A 21,634-nucleotide genomic window follows, 5' to 3' on the forward strand; every position below is an offset into this window, starting at 1 on the left:
TAGAGGCAGACCTGAATTTTGAAGTTCAAGACCCCAAACACACAAAGAGCATGGATGCCCTGAAAATGCCCCACTTGCTCGAGAAAGGACTTGCCATACATACCCGAGGGCAGGCGCCACTGGCCGAACTTCCTCTGGGGCTTCCCGGCCTCGGCCGCGTCCTGCCGACTGGCTCCCCGGTCCGACAGCGTGGGGCTCAGAAGCCGCTGCCGGCTGCTCGTCTGCAGGGGTGCGGGCGGGAGAATCAGGCGGTTATTCCTCGAGCTGTGCTCTCCTCCTCCTCTGTGCACTAGCCTGGACCCTCGTTTCATTTTAAGGAAGGAAGAAAGCCCCGCAGGAAAGTAAGTGGCGAAGACAACATGGACCCATAGTGTCAACAGTGGGGACAGGAAGAGTGAAAATGGGTAAAAAGAGTCAGGGAAAGTGAAAGAGTCACCACTGCACAGGGTGAGGAAGGCAGGCCCGACCCTGCAGGCAGTGCTTTTTCTTGGGCGTCCCTCCCAGACTCCTCCACTCCCAAGGCCACACACCTGCCACCCCTGGGGGCACCGCCACGTACCAGGGCGGGGGGGGGGCAGCGGGACTGCCTGGTTTGGGGACAGTACACGCTTGCCAACCTAGAGCCTCCAGAAGAGTTCTCAGCGGACAAAGCTCTAGGATGAGCCCCGGAAGAGAACAAAACTTAAACCAATTAAGACTGAAGCCAAAGAGAAATGCTCAGATCTCCGTGCATTTCACCCCGTCTCTGGTTCGCCATCCGCATCCCTTTCCTTATCAGCACCGTAGTCCTCCCCTCTCTTCAGTGGCCCCTCTTGGGCTTTTTGACCTAAAACCAGAGAACTCTGTTGCCATCACCTCCCCTGTCGCGCTGGCTGTGAGGCAGGAGATAGATGGGCCCCAGGCTGAACAGCTGGAGTGCATCCCCCGTGGACAGAGTCCAAGACGAAGAGGAGGAGAGGCTGAGCCCTGCCCAGATAAGAGGCCACATATTCCTCATCCTCGAGGTCAAGGAGACCTTCTCCACTACACGTGCGCAGAAAGGTTCCTTGGAGGTCAAAAAGGGAGGGGGGCGCCACCCCATGGTAGGTGATGTCAACCTACCCATAGGCCTCTTCGCTTGAATCCATCTTGGCTAAGATGGAGTGCGCACACGGGGGAGGACCCTGAGATATGCCAAATACAGGCTCAGAACCAGGCAAAGCAAGATGACTGGCCAAAGGAAGCTGGAAGAAATGCCGCATATGAGTAATTCAGACCACCACGAGGGCGCGACTCGCCCTCTGAGCCCGCCCGTGTGTCTAGCCACACGTATTCTTTTTCCTCCTAAAAAACACTTGACTTGTTTCACTACTTTTTTTCTCTTTGTGGCAATTCATTTCTACACAACTGACAGGCCAGGGCCTTGTCCCTGGTGGTCTAGTGGCTGGGATTCAGCGCTCACACTGCTGCAGCCTGACTTAAGTCTCCACCCGGGGAACCGAAATCCTGCTTCAAGCTGCTGCAGGCCAACGTCACCCGAGATCAGCCGTCTTGCTCTTACCCCGGCACCGCACGCGACCACTGCCAGCCATCCTCAGGGCAGACAGGCGGCAGGGCCATTGTAGAAGCCCCACGTCCCTGCTGTGTTGACCGTCCCTGCACAAGTAGTCGGTGGCACGTGATTCCTACTGGCTGGGGAGCCAACGACATGAATCCACCCAAAACTGGGCTGTGGAACAAGAGGGCCCCTTGGAGCGTCCTGCTGGTCCACGGAGCCCCAGGCTTCAGTGTCTGTCACCTGCCCCGACTGTGTCACCACACACCCAGATCCGAGACCAGCTCCAGCTGATTCATAACTAAGCCTCACAAAGGCCAGGCCTCCTGCCAGCTGCTTCTCACACACAAGCTCTCCAGGATGCTGGTGACTCTGTGCTTTTTTTTTTATGGATGTGCAGATGCAGTCTAGAAATGAAGCTATGCCGGGCCCTAGTACACAGAAGGTCCTCAAACTAAGACTCCCCGAATTCCATATGCTCTTCTGATGCCCAGCTAAAGAAGGACAAATCCTCAATGAGCCCGACTATTTAAGGAGGTGGAAGGCCAACTGCAAGCATTTTTGCTCATTTTACTGCAAGTTTCTGTGACTTGGTGAGGAGGAGAAAACACTTAGGACAGAGCTTCAGGCAAGCCATGTTCTCCTAAGTCATGTGATGTGAACTCTTTAGACAAAAATCAACAGGATTATTAAGTGCAGAGCCTTCCCACTGTTTTTTGTATCTGGACAAATCAGAATCTTTTGAGATAACCTCCACTGATTCAGGATGACAAAGACACAACATCATCTGGATCAACGTGTTCCAGTTTTCTTTTTTCAACTTCCTATTAGAGATCGTGTCACTTGTTTAAAATGACCACGTGAACGGCGTCGATTCACGTGTTGCGAACACCCTCCGGTGACGGACGCCTCCCGCCCGGGCCGTACCTCGGGTTGCGTGCTGTTCTCCTGACGGTTGGCGTTCAGGTCCTCACTGGGCCGCGTGGTCTCGATACTGGGCGGGGTCAGAAAGCGGCTCAGCTCCTGCTGTTGGCTCTCTCTCAGGCTGTGGATGATGCTGCAGGACTGCTGCTGTTTCTATGGAAATAGGGTGGTGCTTTCAGGGACCAGGGTTCCAGCCCAGCATCCCCCTGCCCGCACCGCTCAAATCGTATTTTCTTCTGTCTTCTTCAGAGGACCTGAATGCCTGGTGACCTCTTAAGAGCTTCCAAGTAAAGGTTCTTAACTGATTTCCCTGAGGAGTATCAGATGGCTTTAAAGGAGGACTTGGAGACTTAGGAATTGCCTTCCCATCCTGTTTTCATTTGCATAACAACTGGAATAGTTATGCTCACTGATAATACCTTGTGTTTTACTTTAAATAGAGTTTTTTTCCTTCTTTGAAAACATTTTTTTTAAATCGAAGTCTAGTTGATTTGCAATGCTGTCCTAAGTTTCAGGTGTACAGCACAGCGATTCAGTTATACATATAGATACAAATATTCGTTTTCAGATTCTTTTCCTTTATAGGTTATTACATAATACTGAGTACAGTTCTCCGTGCTATACAGTATAACAGAAGTTTTAGATCATTAACATGAGTTCCTATTTTTTTCCCTTCTTATCTTACACTGTGCTCACTAAGCCAATGTGGATCGCTCCTTTCCTCTAAACTGGAAGAGGCAGGAGACTTGGGTGGGTGAGTGAAGCCCTTGCTTCGCTCTTGTCTTGGCTCTGGTTGGAGCAGGCCAATCCGGCAGCGGGCCAACCTGTCTTGGTGCACACTGAGGCCTGGACGGTCTGGGGTGAGTGGGTACTGCCCGTGCCCTGTCAGGGCCTGTGGGGGGCAGACGTGATCCCTGACCTAGCAGGGCTACGGTGGCCCGGCTGCTGCAGCTGCCTTGCTATTCGAGGTTGGACTGGCTCCTTGCTCTGGGGACCTTTTCTCCTCCAATAGATATGTTTCGAAGTTGGTGTTGTTCTGAGAAATAGGATAAAAAAAAAAAATCTGTTATGGATAAATGTTTAGTGGTTAGTTTGATTTTTTTCCCCTGTATGTGAAGCATAGATCAAAACCACTCATAAAAGTAATAACCTAATAGAAGTGCCCACTGTAAACACAGTCTATGTCAACACAGTATATGTTCATGGATTTATGAGTTAGAGAGTCTTAAAGCTTATAGTTCAGGAAGCAGATCATAAACTCTGGGGAGAGGCGGTCTTTAATTAAAGATCAAACAACATTGTCAACAACATGTTGGTATTTTTAGGAGTAACTTAAAAGTAGTTTTGTAAATTCAGTTGCCGTTCAGTATGTAGAGATTTCTGGCATTGTGAACACTCATGTTTCATAAATGGAGATCATAAATATTTTAATATCCATAAACTGCTTTTTCAACATTCATGCTAATTTATAAAAATGTGATTCAATGGAAATTTCTTATGGACTCTGCTCAAGAGGGTATGGCTGAAGGTGGACCAGAATTCAGGTTTGAATCATCGTAAGTGGATAAAGGTGACATGGTTGTGGGCTCATAAGGTGATTACAGAAGGCTCCAGTGTAGGTACTGAAGGAGCTCTTTTCCTTTTGACCCTCCTTCTCCTCCTCCTTTGGGAGGAGGAAGTAAAGCCTGATGGGCCCGGCTCACTCACGGCTCTGATGCGCTTTAAGCACTTCTTCAGCCACATGCGGATGGTCTGCTTGGCCACCTCCTCCTCGATGGTGTACTCCAGCTGCTCCCTTGCGAGCAGCTCCTCCAGCTGCAAACTCTTCCGGATGTCAACCGACCGGTAGGAAAGCATGCTGGTGGGGGAAACACGCAGTGATGAGCTCTGAGGTACCTGGCGTCTAGACTCTCAGAATCCAGACAGAACATCACTCCATCCAACCAATGTAACATTTGGACACCAGCCCTGACCAGCTGGAGGGCTTGGGCTGGTTATGTCACCTCGCTGTCTCTCTACCCTCATCTGTCACACGGGGAGAGTCATGAGACCTACCTTACTACATGACGAAGTTCGCTAGTATTGGCAAGGTACTTACAACACTATAAGCTTTTGTGAAACAGAATGTCCAGGCTAGGCCCTGACCTACATTATCAGCTGCTTAAGACTCTGGAACTTTCCCTGTAGAAGGAAGGCTGCTCTTTCTATACTTTCTTCACATTCAGATCCAATTGGTGATGGTCAGTAGGCTTGGCTGTGGGTCATGCATCCAATCCCCCCCGCCATTTCCCTCTCAATTTATCTCATTTGCCCCCTACATCTTCCTCATTCATGTTAGATGGGTGCAAAGCCAGGGTGGAATGTTCACTCCCATTTGGCCCTTGATACAATAGGCCCAGGCAGTGGCAAATGAAAGCAACACAGTTGACGTGCTGCACTGGGGCCCCTGGGCAATAAGGCACCTCATGCGTCCAGGCTGAGGGGCTCAGAGCCAAAGGCACAGCGCCTTCTGGTGCTCCCTGGTGCAGCTGCGGTACCCAGGTTATTGCTCAGCCTCTGCCTGCCCCGAGCTTCGAGCTCAGAACCATCTGCTTAGTCCAGATCACAGCCTGGAGGCGCCTGAGGGGCCCTCCCCGTGCAGGTGCAGCCCTGGTACAATGACCTACTCTTGTTTGCTAAGGTTCTTCCCACCGTGGGGGAAGAAAGCACGTTTGCTCTTCCTCTCTTCTCTGCCTCATCAAGAATCTCATCATTGTTGAACAGTTGTCATCATATCCAGGGCTAGAGGGGTAGGGAGAGGCAAAGGATGCCACCATCAACTTCTCCTGGGTCCGTGTCATCAGACACACCAATGTGATCCAAAGAGGCTGTGTGTTAATTATTAGGGACAGTGATACGTCTATGCACCTGACTTTCAGCCTAAAAATATTTGTCACTAGGAGGGAAGATGGAGTGACATTCTGAGAGAGATGGCATCCTTTGCTGTTCATTGGTGTTTTCTGCCTCATCTTTTCCTGCCTTTTGGCTTGCCCCTGGAAGAAGTGAAGAGAGGGAGGTAAAATCGATAACTTGAGAGAACTACTCTCAGATCTTTCCTCTGTTCTGGTCTTTTTTCAAATTCCAGTCACAACGTATTTCTGTACGCCTGAATGCTCCTGAAATTTGTGACACAATACCCAACATTTAACTTGCCAGGTATAGGCAACATGATGAAAATAGTTACTGGTGGCAGAGGAGGGTTCTTGACTTTTTCTGGGGCATGGATCCTTTGGCAGCACAGCTGATGGGACATTTCTTAGAATAAGGTTTTAAATGCATTAAAAAATCTGCATTACAAAGGAAACCGGTTATATCGAAATACAGTTCTCAAATTATTTTCTTTGAAAAGGTGATGACGTAGTAACATATTATTATTATTACATTATATTATTATCTGTATTATTACATTAAATAATAACATCTAGCTGAGGTCAAATGACTACTGTAACTCAGAACTGGTGAGCATAACGGATATTTTAAGATATCAGACACACAGTAATGCGTGTGAAAATGTGATTTCTACTGGTGACAAAGATACAGGTATATCATTGAAGAAAATGCTGCATTTCAGTGAGTGATTAGTGAAAATAAAGATGTAATTGTTTCCCTTTCCAAGACCACGGACCTCTGAATTCTATCCATGGACTCCTGTTTAAGAAGCTGTTATGGGTTGCGTTGTTTTCCCCTCAACAAAAGCTGTGTTGGAGTCCTAACCTCCACTACTTCGAAGTGTGATCTTATTTGAAAATAGGTCATTGCAGATGTAGTTAGTTAGGATGAGATCATGCTGGGGTAGGGTGGGTCCTTAATCCAATATGACTGGTGTCCTTATAAAAGGGGACATCTTGGACACGGACACAGACACAGACACACACGCAAAAGGAGCATGCCTTGTGAAGATGAAGGCAGAGATGAGGGTGATGCCTCCACAAGCCAAGAAACACCAACAATGGCCAGCAAACCACCAGCAGCTGGGTGAGACCTGGATCAGTCCCCCCCTCAGAGCCCCAGTGGGAACCCAGCCTGCTGACACCTTGAATTCACTTCCAGTCTCCAGAACCGGGAGACTAAACTTGCTGTTTAAACCGCTCAGTGTATGATATTTTGTTAGAGCAATCCTAGTGAATAATACAGAAGCCTCTCAGAGAGAAGAAAGGGCCAAGCCTCTGTGGGCCCCTTTGTCCCGTCTGGGTTCTCAGGAAATGGCTGGAAAATGGGGTTTGTCAACCAACCAGGGGCAACCGTCCCCGGGCGGGCCAGGCCGACTGTGGCCGGACCCGTGAGTGAGAAGGTCCGGGGGCTGTAGCTCCCGCTTGACCACAGGGGCCTGAGGAACGGAGCAGGTGCCCGGCCCTCCTGGACCGCTTCCTTCCTGCGGAACGAAGGGCGGCCCGGCTCCCCTCCCCGGGCAGCGGAGATGCAGGGCTGTGCACCGCGGTACCTGAGCACGTCATGGAAGGTGACATCACCGCCGTTGTGCAGCCTCTCCATCTCGTAGCACATGTGCTTGAACAGAAGCTTGTCCTTGTCCAGGTCCACCTCCAGCCTCCCCCGCAGAAGCCGCAGCAGGAACTTCACGCGGAAAGTCGGGATCACCCCCTGGGGACAGAGCACGGTCACTCGGAAACAGGCCACAGTGATTCGCTTGGGCTTCTGTCTTCACAGCAAAAGAGCCCACAGCCAGCTCTCAAAAGCTAACGTAATCAGCACCCGTGCAAGGAAGCCTCTGGCCTCCCCGAGGCCGGGGGGCCCTGTGCACCCAGGGGAGCCCGGGATTAGGAGCCCAGCCCGTGGAGTTGCTGCCGGAGCATCTCTGGTTCTAGGGGGCGTCCCGCCGCCACGCGGGGGCGAGGAGGCAGAGTGGACCCTCGGCCTCCCCGGGCCCAGCTCCTACTCTCCCCCCCTTCCTGTTGCCCGCTGCACTGCGTCAGCCCGTGTTCACCTGTTTCTCTAACACACGTGCCAAGTGGGCCAGTAACGCACGTGGCGGAAAAAATGGGGCCGACACGTGTGTACGAGCCTCCACTTAGTCCAGATACTGGGAACTTCTCCCCACGGGCTCTGAGCTACCCTTCTAGGGAAAGACCACTCCTTTTCGGGGCTTCTCTGTTATTAGGACGATGACATCCAGCAGGACGGGGCTCCCAGCTCTGCCCTCTCGCTGGTCGGAGCAGATCCAGATTCCGAGGACCTAACACATGTCACTCCGTTCAGGGCAACAAAACCTACGGTGCCAGCCTGGCTGTGACTTTGAGTTAAGGAGTTGGGTGAGAGGCAGGGATGTTGGTAGCCTGTGAATTCCTGTCCGTTACGAACGTCTACACATGTGAGCGGTGGTGTCGCCTTCCGTGTGTGTCAGTGGAAAGCAGGTTCCTGGCGGCGGCAGTTACGGAGACCTGAGTGGATCCAGGTGAGACAGAGACAGGGCCAGACACCTGCACACGCAGGTCACTGTCTCGAAAGAAACCCCCCCCGCAGGCCAGTGCCTGGGGGCCCCCAGGGAGAGAGGGAGCAAGCCCAGGGGCTGGAGGAAGTCCTGCATGGCGGTGCAGACCCCAGCTCTGGTCCAGGACCCCGTGTGCTCCGCCTCTGGCTCCCTGGCCTCTGTGTCTACCGTCGTATCTTCCAGAAACTATTTTCAGATCTTCCCCCAGGTCTGCCCCTGGCTGAACTTCCCTCGTTTGTCAGGTGTGACGTCAAATAACACGTCCTCAGCCAGGCCGTCGAGACCACCCCGCTAAAGCATCTGCCCCCCACCTCCAACCACTCTGTCCCGTGCCACCACCGTCTTCAGAGTGCGTATAACTTCCTGAAATGGTAATAATTATTACAATCATTATTGTTTCCCCCTTTATCGTTTGTCTCCCCACAATGGAACACAGGCTCTGTGGGCACGGGGACCTTGCCATCTCGTTCACTGTCACATCCCTGGTGCCTGGAACTGCGCCTGAAGGTTTGCTAGGAGAAGGGGGAGGGCGGCGAGGGGGAGGAGGAAGCATCTGCTGCTCTGCCTAACTCTAGGAAATCTGGGGTAAGACGTATGATGAAAACATCCAAATAATAAGTCCAAAATGATAACTTTCAGAAACCACTTAAATAACTCCTTTGCACTTCTAATCAGAATTGCCGTGTGAGAGCTGGGGTGCTCATGAATCTGTATCACACTGTCGCTTCGGTGATCTGAACTTCACCCCCCGCCCTGCCCTGAGCCCCAGCTGGTCTCTTCAGAGCTCCCTTGGTTTCCTTGCCTTGCCAACCTTCTGCATGTCTGAAGGAGAGGACGTCTGTGGTTGGAAAGAACACGATGTCCCTCCCCCTCCCTGGCACATTCTTCTAAATTGTCAACGACAGCTTTCTGCAATTCAGCAGTGGCCTTTGCAAATTCAGTACATGTCCACTGAAAACAACAAAACCACTGAAACGTCTGCAGTACGGCAGTTGGGGTAGGGGTGAGGCATGAGACAATACCTCTCTTTTATCATCCACCATGTTCCATATGATTTGGAAGTGGCGAAGATCGTTGTAACTTAAAAGCTGGTCCTCCTCAGTGGAATAAAACAAGGAGAAATTCTCCACAATTATGGCTAAAAAAAAAAAAGAAAAGAAAAATGGGGATGTTAGACAATTATACTTATCTGTCATTTTTCAGAAAAAGTACAACATCTATTATAAATCATGAATTTTATCACCTACATTATAAGCCAAATTATTAAAGGGCTTTTAGTATGGTTTCCAAGTTGGCATGTTTTACACTTGGACTGAGCTATTTATCCAGCTTCCACCTTTCCAAAACATTGAGGGTCATGAGCATAAACACGCATTCTGTGTCTAAAGATGCTCGTGCCAGCTGGCTTCAATTCTTAGTTGAGTTCCAGGGCAGTTTTTAAAGGTCAAATTGAGTTCTGGATGGTCCCACATCTGGGGGGACAGTGTATATCTTTTGAAAAAATAAATGTGATATTTCAAGCCTGGAAAGGTAGCCTTCCCTGGTATTTGTCCAACTGAATCCATGAGAAGAGCTTTTGAAATTAATGATCATAATAAATAGAACAACTCTTGAAATTGCAATCAACTGTCATTTACATGCCTTTCAAAGGTCTTTTCAGCTTCTGGACCGAGGGGCAACAATTTATAATTAATGCCATAAAACACCCACCCCAAGCAATCCAGGATAATTACTTGGAAGTAGTACATAATTATCTAATAACCTGAGTTTAAAGAGATTGAAAAATAATTCAGTGAACATCACTTACCTACAAGCAGATTTAGCATGATGTAGGCAATGATGACATAAAATGAACAGAAATACATAAGTGCCCCAGCGTAATTCCCACAGTCTGTTGCCCAGTATGTAAATTCATCTGGAGTACAAAAGGGGGGCTGGACCTGCGGGCCCATGGCGGGGAACGGGGGGACAGGGTGAGAGCAGAGAAGATTACAAATTTCCGTTAACTGACTGTAGTTGTGAACATATTCCTAACGATATAAAATATAAGTAACTTCAAAGTGATCTTTCAAAGGCCCATACATTGGGTACCTCATCTGTGGCAAAAATCAAAAAGAATATTTCATTTATACTATGCTTTTGGTCTTGTAGAATCCCAAGTTCATTGCCATTTTAGAAGCACAATGAACACGAACTCCCTTCCTTCAAGAGACACTCTTTCTGCCACCTCCACTAGCCCCAAAGAGTAAGTAGTCACTGTGATGCAAAATGCAGAAAGTCAGAGAAAAAGGTGTTTAAAAAAAACTCTCTGACTTAAGTAATGGGTTAAAATTTAGGAAGATTTGCTATACACAGCAAATTCACATTCAAATTGTGTAAGGAAAAGCCAGTAATCCTCCTTCTTGGAGCATCGTTATGGAATATCATTAAATGGCACAAGATTCGGGTTATCAAAAGCCTCCCCATTCTTCACTGGCCCAGTAAAACTCCAACACCTCTGAGAAACCTCCTGGTTTCTTTCAGTCAGAGAGACTAGTTCTTTCTTCTGCATTTCCATGGCATTCTGCTTGTTTTTAATCTAGAATTTATTTAATTCTGCCTTGTATTATTTTTGATTTGGTAAATTCCATCCCCACTCATTCATGCATAAATTTCCTGAGCTCCTCCTATATGCTAGGTTTATGCCCAGTGTTGGGGACAGGCTGGTGAGCAGGACCCAGACCCCTTCCCTCTGCCATGAAGCTGACAGTCTAGAACCCTGCAGTCCAACATGGTAGTGGCTAACTCCACGTGGCTATCTAAATCCAAATGTATGTTCATTAACATTCAATACAATTAAATACAGTTGAAAATTTGGTTCCTCAGTTGCACTAGTCACATTTCAGGTGCTCAATAACCAGGCATAGGTGGTGGCCACTGAATTGCCATCTTTGCAGAAATTTCTTTTAACAGTTGGTCCGGAGGGTGAGAGGGAGCTGAAATAAACCAATCAAGCCGATAACTCACTGCAGTTGTGCCACACACTACAAAGGAGAAATACAGAACACTGGGAGGACACAGAACCAGCAGCCTTAGCGTTGGGCAGGATTCCTGGGGGAACTGAGCTTTAAACGGAGACCTGAAGGATGATGAAGAATTAGGCTCTAGAAGTGAGGATAGCTGAGGGAGAGTATTGCTCAGAGCCTCTGACATAAACTCCTGGAGAATGCCTTGGAATCGCTCAAGACCGAGCGCCTAGTACAGGGGCCAGTACAAACCAGGGGCTCAGTGAATATCTGCTGAATTAAGTCAGAGAAGTGGAACTCTCCTGTTTGTACTTGACTGCCAAAATGTCGAAGATGGGAGGGAAAGAACAATGCTCACATAATGCAAATTTGTTGAATGGAACTACAATAGCTCGAGTTGGGTTCACTGGAAATTCTTCCTGTATGTCCATGTATTGTAATGTAAAAGAATGCAATTTTATGGACTAAAGGGCCAGGATATGTGTTTTGTACACAGTCTAGATGCTACAAGGATGGCGCTGCCTATATCGTATCACCAAAGAGTTTTATCTGCTTCTAAGTCAAGGCATCGCGAGTGATGAGGAGACGTTTACCATGCAGTCATGCATAATCTTGTTCCAATCTTCTCCTGTGACAATTCGGAACAGTACGGTAATAGCTTTGCCAGCTGAAGAAAAGTTTGCATGCCTAATTTAAGGAAAAAAAACCAGAATGTGAGTAATACGGTTTGTCATGTAAGGGATGTCACCACCAAAACACGTGGATTTTAGAGCTAATGTGATTGCTAAGTTACCATTTCCAAGGGTTACACCCTCTTATTTGTTTCTTATTTATACTTGCCTCCAAGTATAGCTATCTCAATAGTCCAACCCTAGCATGGTGCCAGCCATTTATTGCCATTCATCTTGAATGACTGAGAAAGCAAGCTTTGACAATTAGAAGTGATTCCTTCTTTTATGTGGATTATGCTATAAAAGATGGGGCCACCATATATCAAATAAGTGATCTCTGCAACAAGACACGTTTGTATTTAATTTTTTGTGTAAGGACTTAAAAAAATCCCCTCAGAAATGGTTCCACAAAATTTAAGACAACCTTTGAAAAATGCTTTCCACATGTAACCATTTGGGGGTCCTAACTTCCCATGTTTTGCTTAAAAAAAACAAAGCCATCTCAAAATTGTTTAATTAAAAAAAAACAATGTATCATTTCTGGCAGTATGTGGATAGAAGAATTGCTGGAATTCACCAGGATATTAGAAGTGGTTATTCCTGCATGGTGGTGGAATTATGGATTCTTTTTCTTTTTCTTTTTTTCTTTTTTTTTGCGGTACACGGGCCTCTCACTGCTATGGCCTCTCCCGTTGCGGAGCACAGGCTCCGGACGCGCAGGCTCAGCGGCCGTGGCTCACGGGCCCAGACGCTCCACGGCATGTGGGATCTTCCTGGACAGGGGCACGAACCTGTGTCCCCTGCATCAGCAGGCGGACTCTCAACCACTGCGCCACCAGGGGAGCCCCTGTTTTATTTCTGAATTTTCTAATTTTCTAACAGTAAGCATGCATACTGTTTCAATGAGAAAAATGTCATTTAAAATTTGGCCATTTTATTTTGTTTTAATTTCCAAATGATTGCTTCCCCCTCCCCATCTTTGTCTAAAAAGCATGCAGATATGTATCCATGATTTCATTACTAAAAACATTTGCTTAATATTTGAATAGAAAGATAAATAGGGCTTCCCGGGTGGCGCAGTGGTTGAGAGCCCGCCTGCCAATGCAGGGGACACGGGTTCGTGCCCCGGTCTGGGAAGATCCCACACACTGCAGAGCGGCTGGGCCCGTGAGCTATGGCTGCTGAGCCTGCGCGTCCGGAGCCTGTGCTCTGCAACGGGAAAGGGCACACAGTGAGAGGCCCACGTACTGCAAAAAAAAAAAGAAAGATAAATATATACCAACCTGTTAATGTTCTCTCCGTATTTCACAGTACCAAATAAGACGACTCCAGCAAAAGCATAGCACAGCAGCAGTATGAACATCCCCACTATGATAAAGAAGCTCTTATACATGCTGACGACCACTGTCAGCAGGAGCATCTTCAGTGTCACCTGTATGGAGGTGAGGGTGGGGGCGGGGGTGGGGAAAGAGGAGGAGGGAGGGGACATTCACCTCGTCAAGCCATGGTGAACCCGGAAAGTAAGTAACATTTAAGCAGTCTGGCACAAAAGTGATTCTCAAGGATATCACTTGAAAGTTGCTTCCTATCTGGTATTAAATTTGAATATTATTAAAGACCATTAGACATAGAGAAATTCTGCTCATATTTCAAACTTCAGCCTCTTTAGCCAAATTAATAAAAGTTCCACCACAATATTTTAAGCCTTCTATTTTTCTCTTTTCTTCCTCCCTAATTCTTTATTATACAGGCTGTACATTTTTGGCCAATAGCAAGCAGACCCAGGATTCTTCCACAAACAGACAATCATAAAAACAAAACTAAACGATGGTAAAATACCAAATAACCATCAAATATTTACCATACTGATTATGTGGATATATGGACTCTACATGAAATGTAGTAACAAAAAAGAAAACAGTGCTGTAAAAAATGAAAAATATATGTGGAATGTATTGAACATTAACAAAGAACATCAATAAATCTGGAATCATAGGATCATGAATATTTGTTAAGATTATTCTTCTTTGCAGTAAAATTATTTAACGTTATTAAAAATAAAAACAATAAAAATAAAGAAGCATTTAGAAAGACCATTAGTCTTTGCTTTTGTGCCTGACATGTCATCTGTAGTTGATGATTGAGTTCACTTAGCGAATGAGAAGAATAACTAAAACAACACAAATGTCAGGAAACGAGTCACAAGACAATTAAGCTACCGATTCATTTGATTATTTGCTCATTTTGACTTATGATGTCTAGGAATTTGTTAACTCCACCCCTGGAGACCCAGAAGGGCAGCTAAAGTCAGTTAGTCATCACTCCTTTCTTCAGTGTACGCGTGACCTATGACAGCATCTTCACAGTGTACTTACGTGCTTCCCGCAGATAGAGAAAAACCGGAAGACAATCACACATGCGCCCATCATGTAGGTGTATGCGTTCTGAAATGTAAACAGAGGAGAGCCTCTTGTAATTTGCACGAAAAATCGTGTTACAGTTCCATTTTTCATTTTAAGTCTTCCGTGAAGTCTACTGAATAATGAGTTTAATAAAATGTGAAAATTCCTCTAAGAAATGTATCTTAAAAAGGTGCTGAAAAGGTCACTGCCAAAACTCATGAATAAATATTAGCTATAAAATCAAATCTTAAATGAAACTTTCGTCTCTGTTTTGCTCAGCTGAACTCTGTATTTTAAAACTTATTTTACACGAAGTAGTGACCAGGTCCTTTGAGGAGCGAGAAAACCCTAGGATAACAATGCGAGTGAAGCAGTCGAGGGAGACAGGAGATAAAAGAATCCTGGCTTCCTTTGACAACTAGAGGGGGTTCTGGTGTTGGAAAAGATTGCCGGGGGTCAGCTTCAGCTTCCTTCTCTCTGAGGGAAGCTGAAGCTGGCCACATGCACATTTGTCTGAGCTGATTTCAGAGAAGTCCTCCCTCGGAAACACATCCAGCTCTTCCTTCAAGTGTGTGACTGGCAGCAAGAGATGACTCGGTAATATCCCTTGTGTGGGTACCAAGGGGGAAAGGGTGGTGGTGGGAGGAATTGGGAAATTGGGATTGATACATATACCCTATTGATACTATATATAAACTAGATATCTAATGAGAATCTACTGTAGAGCACAGGGAACTCTACTTAATGCACTGTGGTGACCTAAATGGGAAGGAAGTCCAAAAAAGAGGGGATATATGTATATGTATAGCTGATCCATTTTGCTGTGTAGTAGAAACTAACACAGTATTGTAAAGCAACTACACTCCAGTAAAAATTAATTAAAAAAAAGAGAGATGACTTGGCGTGCTCTGTGACTAAGAAAGCTTCATCTGAGAACAAAGACCCCACCGGCTACAAGTGCAGTAACGACAGTGGCATTAAGCTGATGCCCAGGTGTGATTATTCCCCCGGAGCCTTGCTTAGTCAAATGACAACAGTCACAGATGGTCCCCAGGAAGGGAAGATCCTTGGTGAGGTGCAAAGAAATGAATGTGTCTGCACAGAAGCATCTTTGGATGGGAACAAGGACTGCGTCTTCTTTCACAGCAGTCCACTGCAAAATAGAGTGGAGAAGGAATGACCTTCCAGGACCACAGGTTCTTGGTGAAGAGAGCAGAAGCAGTCAGGCAAAGAGGCAAGCTGGCCTTCCGGGTATGTGATATCCTCTCTGGGGACACCCAGAATTAGGAAGTTTACTCATTCTCCTGTTTGGACCAAATAGCTTTTGGCTACAATTTGTCTAGAAAAAGATACAAACATGGGCTTTGCTGCTCCTCCTTTCCACGTTAGCTCAAAGCCTATTGTAGATACCGTCTCCCTTTGCATTCTGGAAGGGACGACATCCCACAGCTTCTGAGATGATGACTTAATCCTTTACCTGGACTACAAGCTCCTGAGAGGTCTGACACCTTCTTACCCAATCAGATCTTGTACCACGTTCCCCTCGCTCCTTCTACTCCAGCCATACTGTCTATCCTCCTGAACCCTCCCATCATAGGGACAGCTGCCTGGAATGTTCTCCTCTCACCCTACAGACTGATCCCAGGGGATCCCTCAGGGATGCCTTCCAGGATCTCTCTGATGAAGCCATCGTGCACTCTCCTGTGTCATCACAGGGACACGTGTTTCTCCATTTCCCTCACCATAGCTGTAATTCTCACTGACCTGGGGGCATTTGATGAATACCGATCTAACATTCCAGGCTGTGAGGTGCATGAGAGCAGTGACTGTCTTTGTTTTTGCCCATTACATTCTTCTCAATTGCTGGCATGGTGACGTGCAGCTTTTTAGTGCTCTGGATCATTTGTCGTTTAAGGAAATGAATTGGGGTGACAACTGTTTTAAGGACACTCAGTATCTTCCTGAGCACAGCAATTTCATCCTAAAGCAAAGCCTCTGTGGTGTGTAAAGGGGTTCTCTGTGTCAGTGTAACCGAGCAGGACCCTATGGGGCCTTCCCGTAACAGAACCTCCTGCCCCTCCAGCCCATGTCCTCTGCCTAACTCCCATCTGTAGAAAAACTTTAGCCAAAGAATAAATTTAATTGGAGAAGTGAGAAAACGCAGAAGCAAAGAAAAGTAGTCAAATAAGACGAAGTAATAATATTTTAGCCATTAAACAAAGTCAAGGACCTTTAGTTCCTCCTCAAGGGCTATAAATAATATTCAGGTCACTGTATGACCAATTTCAAGATGATTGTCAGAGCTGACAGTGCTGTTCTGCACATAGCCCCCTCCCTCAACCTAGACAACCCTGAAACTCCCCTTTAAAAGCTCTCGCCCCCTGGTTGGCAGTGGCGAGTTGGTTCTTCGGGACATGAGTCCACCTTCTCCCCAGACTGCTGGCCTCCTGACTAAAGCAACCTTTCCTTTCCTACCAACACTTGTATCTCGAGTATTGGCTTTTATTTGGCACCCATTTGGCAGCCAACATGGTGTTGGAACCCATGACCTTGAGATTAAGAGTCTCATGCTTTACTGACTGAGCTGGCCAGGGTCAGTAACATTAGGGATTATTTTCCTGCATGACTCTTAACACTGGAGAGGATGGGATATTGGACAGAAGAGCAGGGCAAAGTAATCCCACCCATTTACTTTTGGGTGGGATCAAGGAAGACTAAAGAAGAAAGTATTTATAATAATGTGTTATGGGGGTGGTGGTGGGATGAACTGGGAGGTTGGGATTGACATGTACACACTAATATGTATAAAATAGATAATAAGAACCTGCTGTATATAAAAAAATAATGTGTTATGGGCTTGTATAATCTTTACAGTTAGAAGAAGTTCACATACTTGACCTTCATAATGTGCATATGGACTAGGTAAATTATGAAAATATATGCCCAGTTCAGAGCAGGGAACAAAAGATCACTGAAGACAAATAACTTGACTGAAGTGCTGGATTAGGAACCAGGTCTTCTGGACCTGTGTTGTCCACCATGGCAGCCACATGTGGTCAGTGAGCATTTGGAATGTGGCCAGTCTAAATTAAGATGTGCTGTCAATGTGAAATAGGCACTCAAAGATTGAATACCAAAGAAAGGATGGAGCCTCACTCCTTCATAATTTTTACATTTCTGACATGTTGAAATGATAATATTTTGGAAATGGTAGGTTAATAATGTATTATTAAATTAATGTCATCTCTTTCTTTTTTTATATCTTTTTTATATTTTACATGTGGCTCCCAGAAAATTTAAAATAGCATCCAGGCCACATTTTATTTCTATCGGACAACACAGCTCATGACCACAATCAAGTACACCTATGGCGTAGAGTCTGAGCTGAATGGAGGGTGGGGAGGCTGAATGCATTTTAGGCAGAACAGTGAGAACTCAGGTGTTGAGATGGGGAAGGATGGCTTTCAAGAAATGGCAGCCGGGTGTCTGGGAGACAATAAGGCAGCAAAGTATCAGAGAATCATACTGTGAAATCCTAATTATAATGTAGTGGCACGGAAGCTACACTTCCACTCAGAGAACTGGGTTCAGGTCCTCTGATTCTGGCTTGTGTGTGAACTTAGGCAGGTCTCTTCATCTCTCGGTTTCCATCTCTCTCTCTGTCTCTCTCTCTGTCTCTCTTGTTTTTTATCCTTTGAGAAAATGAGGGTTAAACCAGAGGATCTTGAAGGAACTTCTCTTTCTGGCTTGCAGGCTCTAGGACTTTGAGGGTTCAGCTTTTGTCTGTGTGAAGAGTTCGAGTGTGTGCACACGTACACATGTATGTGTGTGTGCGTGTGGGTGCAAGCATGTCCGAGGGTCCGAATTTTAGGGAGGTTAACCTGACCCTTGAGAGTAGGCTGACCTGGAGTGAGATGAGACTGGAAACAGGGTTACCTGAACTGAAATTACCAAGTAAAATAAACTTTAGTGATGCACTTACCAGGAGGGCAAAGTGAAGTACCACCCAGACAACGCCGAGTGACGTCACCAGAAGATCGTACCTATTTCTTCTGCTTTGCCAGAAGCCGGCAGGTGACATCGCTATGATCTTCATTGTAACCTGGGGAAAAACAATGAAGACAGTGAACTGAGGCTGAGTGTTCAGCATATATTTAAATGTACTAACCTGAGGCACATTATTTTTTTAAAGGATGTAGAAACCAAAGAGAAGAATTTATTACTGATGTGTCTGTGTATATATGTAAATCTATATTCTCCACACTCTTTTCTCCTTTTTTTTACGACTAGTTCTGATAGCAAGACGTTTTTCTTCCTCAAGTAGAAGACCATAGATTTTGGGAAACATCAACCGGTACAGGGTAAAATAAAAATCTGCTTGCATTTCCAAGAAGATTGCACTGGAAAGCAATGTGATGTGGACCACGTATTAAAATAATCTTGTCTGGGCCAACTCCCTCTGCCACCACATTGTAATTTGAGTCCCTGAATTACAGTGGTTCGTGCCGTTTGCTGTAAATATTTGAACTGACATAACTAGACAGGCCAACATTCAGATACAACATCAACAGCAGTTAGTAATTCTTGCAGTTGGAAAAAATAGAAATATAAAGTGAAGTCTTTGTTCAAGCGAAGCAGAACAGCCTGAAAAGGAAATATACTAAGAGCATTCTGTTCCCCAAAGAGGACTTCAAAAGCAACGGAACGCAGAGGTGAAAGGAAGTGCCATCGAAGAAGGACTTTGTTTTGCTTTAAAATGTGCACTGCAGCCCCCAGCACCAGTTGACTCATTACTGTACCTCTAGAACAAAGATGAACGTGAAAACGACCGACATGGTTGCCAAAGGAACAGTCACTGGGTCCTCGACATCCCACTGTAAGAGAAACAGCACACAGCTCTGTGCCTGCGTTCCATCAACACAGAAAGACTTTCCCCTCTTCCACCCATCTGAACATGATTGTGAATTTAAATTTTTTATAAATGTAGACTGTGAGTGGACATGGCTGCTTGCAATATTCTTGGACCCACCAATGAATAAAAAATTCATTCCCAGAGCGTTAGGGTGAAATAAAGTACCTTGACGGACAGCAACACCGACTGGGCCAGGACGAGTAATGCAATTGTCCTCTTAAAAAATGGATGCTGGGTTATGTCATACATCTTAGCTCTAAAACCATCATTATCTGAAAAGAAAGGTTTAGGCAAGGGCATTTTAGACATCGGTCACATTTACGTTCTTGCCTTTCATTTTCTTTAATGCTCGTCTTAAAACCCATTACATTTTTTTTTCTCCTACAGTTCAATCTACTGTGAAGTGTCTTGCAGGAATGGCTGGGTCAATATTTAAAACGACGGTGCATGACACTGTCTGCATTGGAAGGAGACTCGCATCATTCAATTTCTGTCAGTTTAATACATTTCACTCATATGTTTAAAAGGCAAGCACAAATATATTTATTCAACAATTCATTTTTTCATTAAGGCTTATCCTGAGAGCACTGAAGCATGGCCTTTGGGTGGTTGATTTTAATAGCCTATGGAGAGATCTGTAGTTTGGAGCCTGTTTTTATATTAACTTCTGCACAATCGCCTAGTGGCCTCATGATGATTATTTTAATTGAAATCTTAGACTCCTGGGGAATCATGAACACTAGTGCCCAACATGAATAAAATCAGAGCATCTTTGATACCCGGGCGAGGTGGCAGATGAAGAGGCTGTGCTATCTTCAGGCGGCTCTTCAAATCTTCCCATCTTCTCTGATCTACAGTCAGCAGAGCCGTCCCCTTAATAAACAAAGGAAAACAGAGAAAGACCTTTTGTCATGTGCTCCACACCAAGGACATCGCAAATGGGCTGCTGACACAAACAAGACTAATGTGGGTTTAAAACAAAGATATTCTTCCTATACCATGGTGGTTCGATAAACAGGGTCAGAATTCTCAAACGTGGTCTTCAGAGAAGTTCCAGAAAAGAGGGCCGGGGGTTCAGAGAAGATTCAGCAGCCTTCAGTTGGCATCTTTGAACATGTATATAATATTCAGGTTTGGGAAAATCTAAGGAAGGTTTTCTGTATGATTAGATTTTCTAAAAGAGATACTCTAACAGTGGTTAGTTTCCTTTCATAGAAAAAGCTGCAGCAAAATGATAGCTTATCAATGCTGCTGCTTCTGGTTAAGGCTATTGTGTCTTTTTAGAAATCATTCTGTTACATGCAATCGTGAAACTATTTTTAAGTGGTATGAGGTCAGAGAATTGCATATTTAAGAAATTTGTGCTGTGACAATCAGTTAAATGAGATCAGATATTCTTCGTTATACAATAGAGCACATCATTAAAATGCACTTGAATATATTACATTACATTTCATTACATTATATTACAAAGGCAGAAATATAATTTAAGAAACTGGGAAAAAAGACACCTCCCCTCTCCCATCCTGCCTTTCCTGACACAGAGCTAACTATCTTTCAGGGGTACATCCTCCTATGTTTTCAGACTTTTGCTGCTTATGTATATATAAATATATAAGAATGTGTTTGTTTTTAATTTTATAAATTTCTGTAATGGTATCCAACATGTGGGAATTTACGCAGCTTGTTTTTTACTATTTTTTTTTTGGCCGTGCCCCGCGGCTTGCAGTATTTTAGTTCCTCGACCGGGGATCGAACCGAGACCCCTGCAGTGGAAGCACAGATTCCTAACCACTGGACCGCCAGGGAAGTCCCCAGTTTGTTTTTATCTTCATTGAAAATTACATTTTCCGTACAACTAGATACTAGATCTGATTTAGTTTAGTTTAGTTTAACTGATCACACAGTATCCCACTGTACAAATATGTCAGAAGTTATCATTTTAGGTTTGTGGACTATAAACGATGCTGCAATAAACCCACAGGTACCGTCTTATGGTAAACATCTTGCTCTGTGGTAAATCTCTAGGAAAGGAACTGCTGGGGTCTAGGAGTTTACACATTTCCACACTTACCAGAGATTTCCAAGGTGCTATCCAAAGAGCAATAACCAAGAAAATTGGTTTCATTCTACAAGTGTTCCTATTTCCTTATATTCTTGCCAATACTTGACTTTATCAGACATTTTAATTTGGTCATTTGATGGGTGTGAAATGTATCTGATTTAGTTTTAATATTAATGAGACGAAACATTTTCAATGTGTATACAAGGTGATTCCTGTGTGTTCCTTTGTGAATTGCCTGTTCATATTCTTTGCTCATTTTTGTATTTGGATATTTACTTTTTGATGTTTTGTAGAAATTCTTAATATATTTTGGATACTAATATTTTGTCAGTTATGTGAGTTGTAAGTATTTTCTCTTAGTCTTAGCTTGCTTTTTAAAAAATTTTGCTTAGTGTGTCTATTATCATCCAGAAACTTTTCCTTTTAATGTAATCTGACTTATAAATTGTTTTCTTTATGGATTTCCCTTTGTGGTTAATGTCAAGAACTCTACAACTACTCCAGGGTCAAAAACACATTCTCTATGGTTTAAAAATGGTTTAAAATTTGCTTTTCATAGCTGGTTCTTTCATTCATCTGGAATTTACTCTCGAGTATGCTGTAAGGTAGAAATGTCAGTTTAACTTCTGAGATCTA

At 45.1% G+C, this 21,634-nt stretch overlaps 1 protein-coding gene across 1 annotated transcript in view; it reads right to left on the reverse strand.

Annotated features, from left to right (window-relative positions):
- Positions 1-21,634, reverse strand: part of NALCN (sodium leak channel, non-selective) — a 261,887-nt gene that overhangs the window by 3,868 nt on the left and 236,385 nt on the right. Inside the window, exons 31-43 of the mRNA XM_082602462.1 lie at positions 19,713-19,806; positions 19,099-19,205; positions 18,821-18,895; positions 18,004-18,123; positions 13,995-14,063; positions 12,903-13,051; positions 11,542-11,635; positions 9,751-9,883; positions 8,966-9,081; positions 6,939-7,096; positions 4,166-4,316; positions 2,462-2,611; positions 104-221 (exon numbers count right to left, since the gene is read on the reverse strand). Coding sequence (XP_082458588.1) covers positions 104-221; positions 2,462-2,611; positions 4,166-4,316; positions 6,939-7,096; positions 8,966-9,081; positions 9,751-9,883; positions 11,542-11,635; positions 12,903-13,051; positions 13,995-14,063; positions 18,004-18,123; positions 18,821-18,895; positions 19,099-19,205; positions 19,713-19,806 — 1,534 coding nt within the window. The remainder of the gene's footprint in view (positions 1-103; positions 222-2,461; positions 2,612-4,165; positions 4,317-6,938; positions 7,097-8,965; positions 9,082-9,750; positions 9,884-11,541; positions 11,636-12,902; positions 13,052-13,994; positions 14,064-18,003; positions 18,124-18,820; positions 18,896-19,098; positions 19,206-19,712; positions 19,807-21,634) is intronic.

Source organism: Mesoplodon mirus (assembly GCF_964341445.2).
Source record: "Mesoplodon mirus genome assembly, chromosome: 17".
In the NCBI taxonomy this organism is placed as follows: domain Eukaryota; kingdom Metazoa; phylum Chordata; class Mammalia; order Artiodactyla; family Ziphiidae; genus Mesoplodon; species Mesoplodon mirus.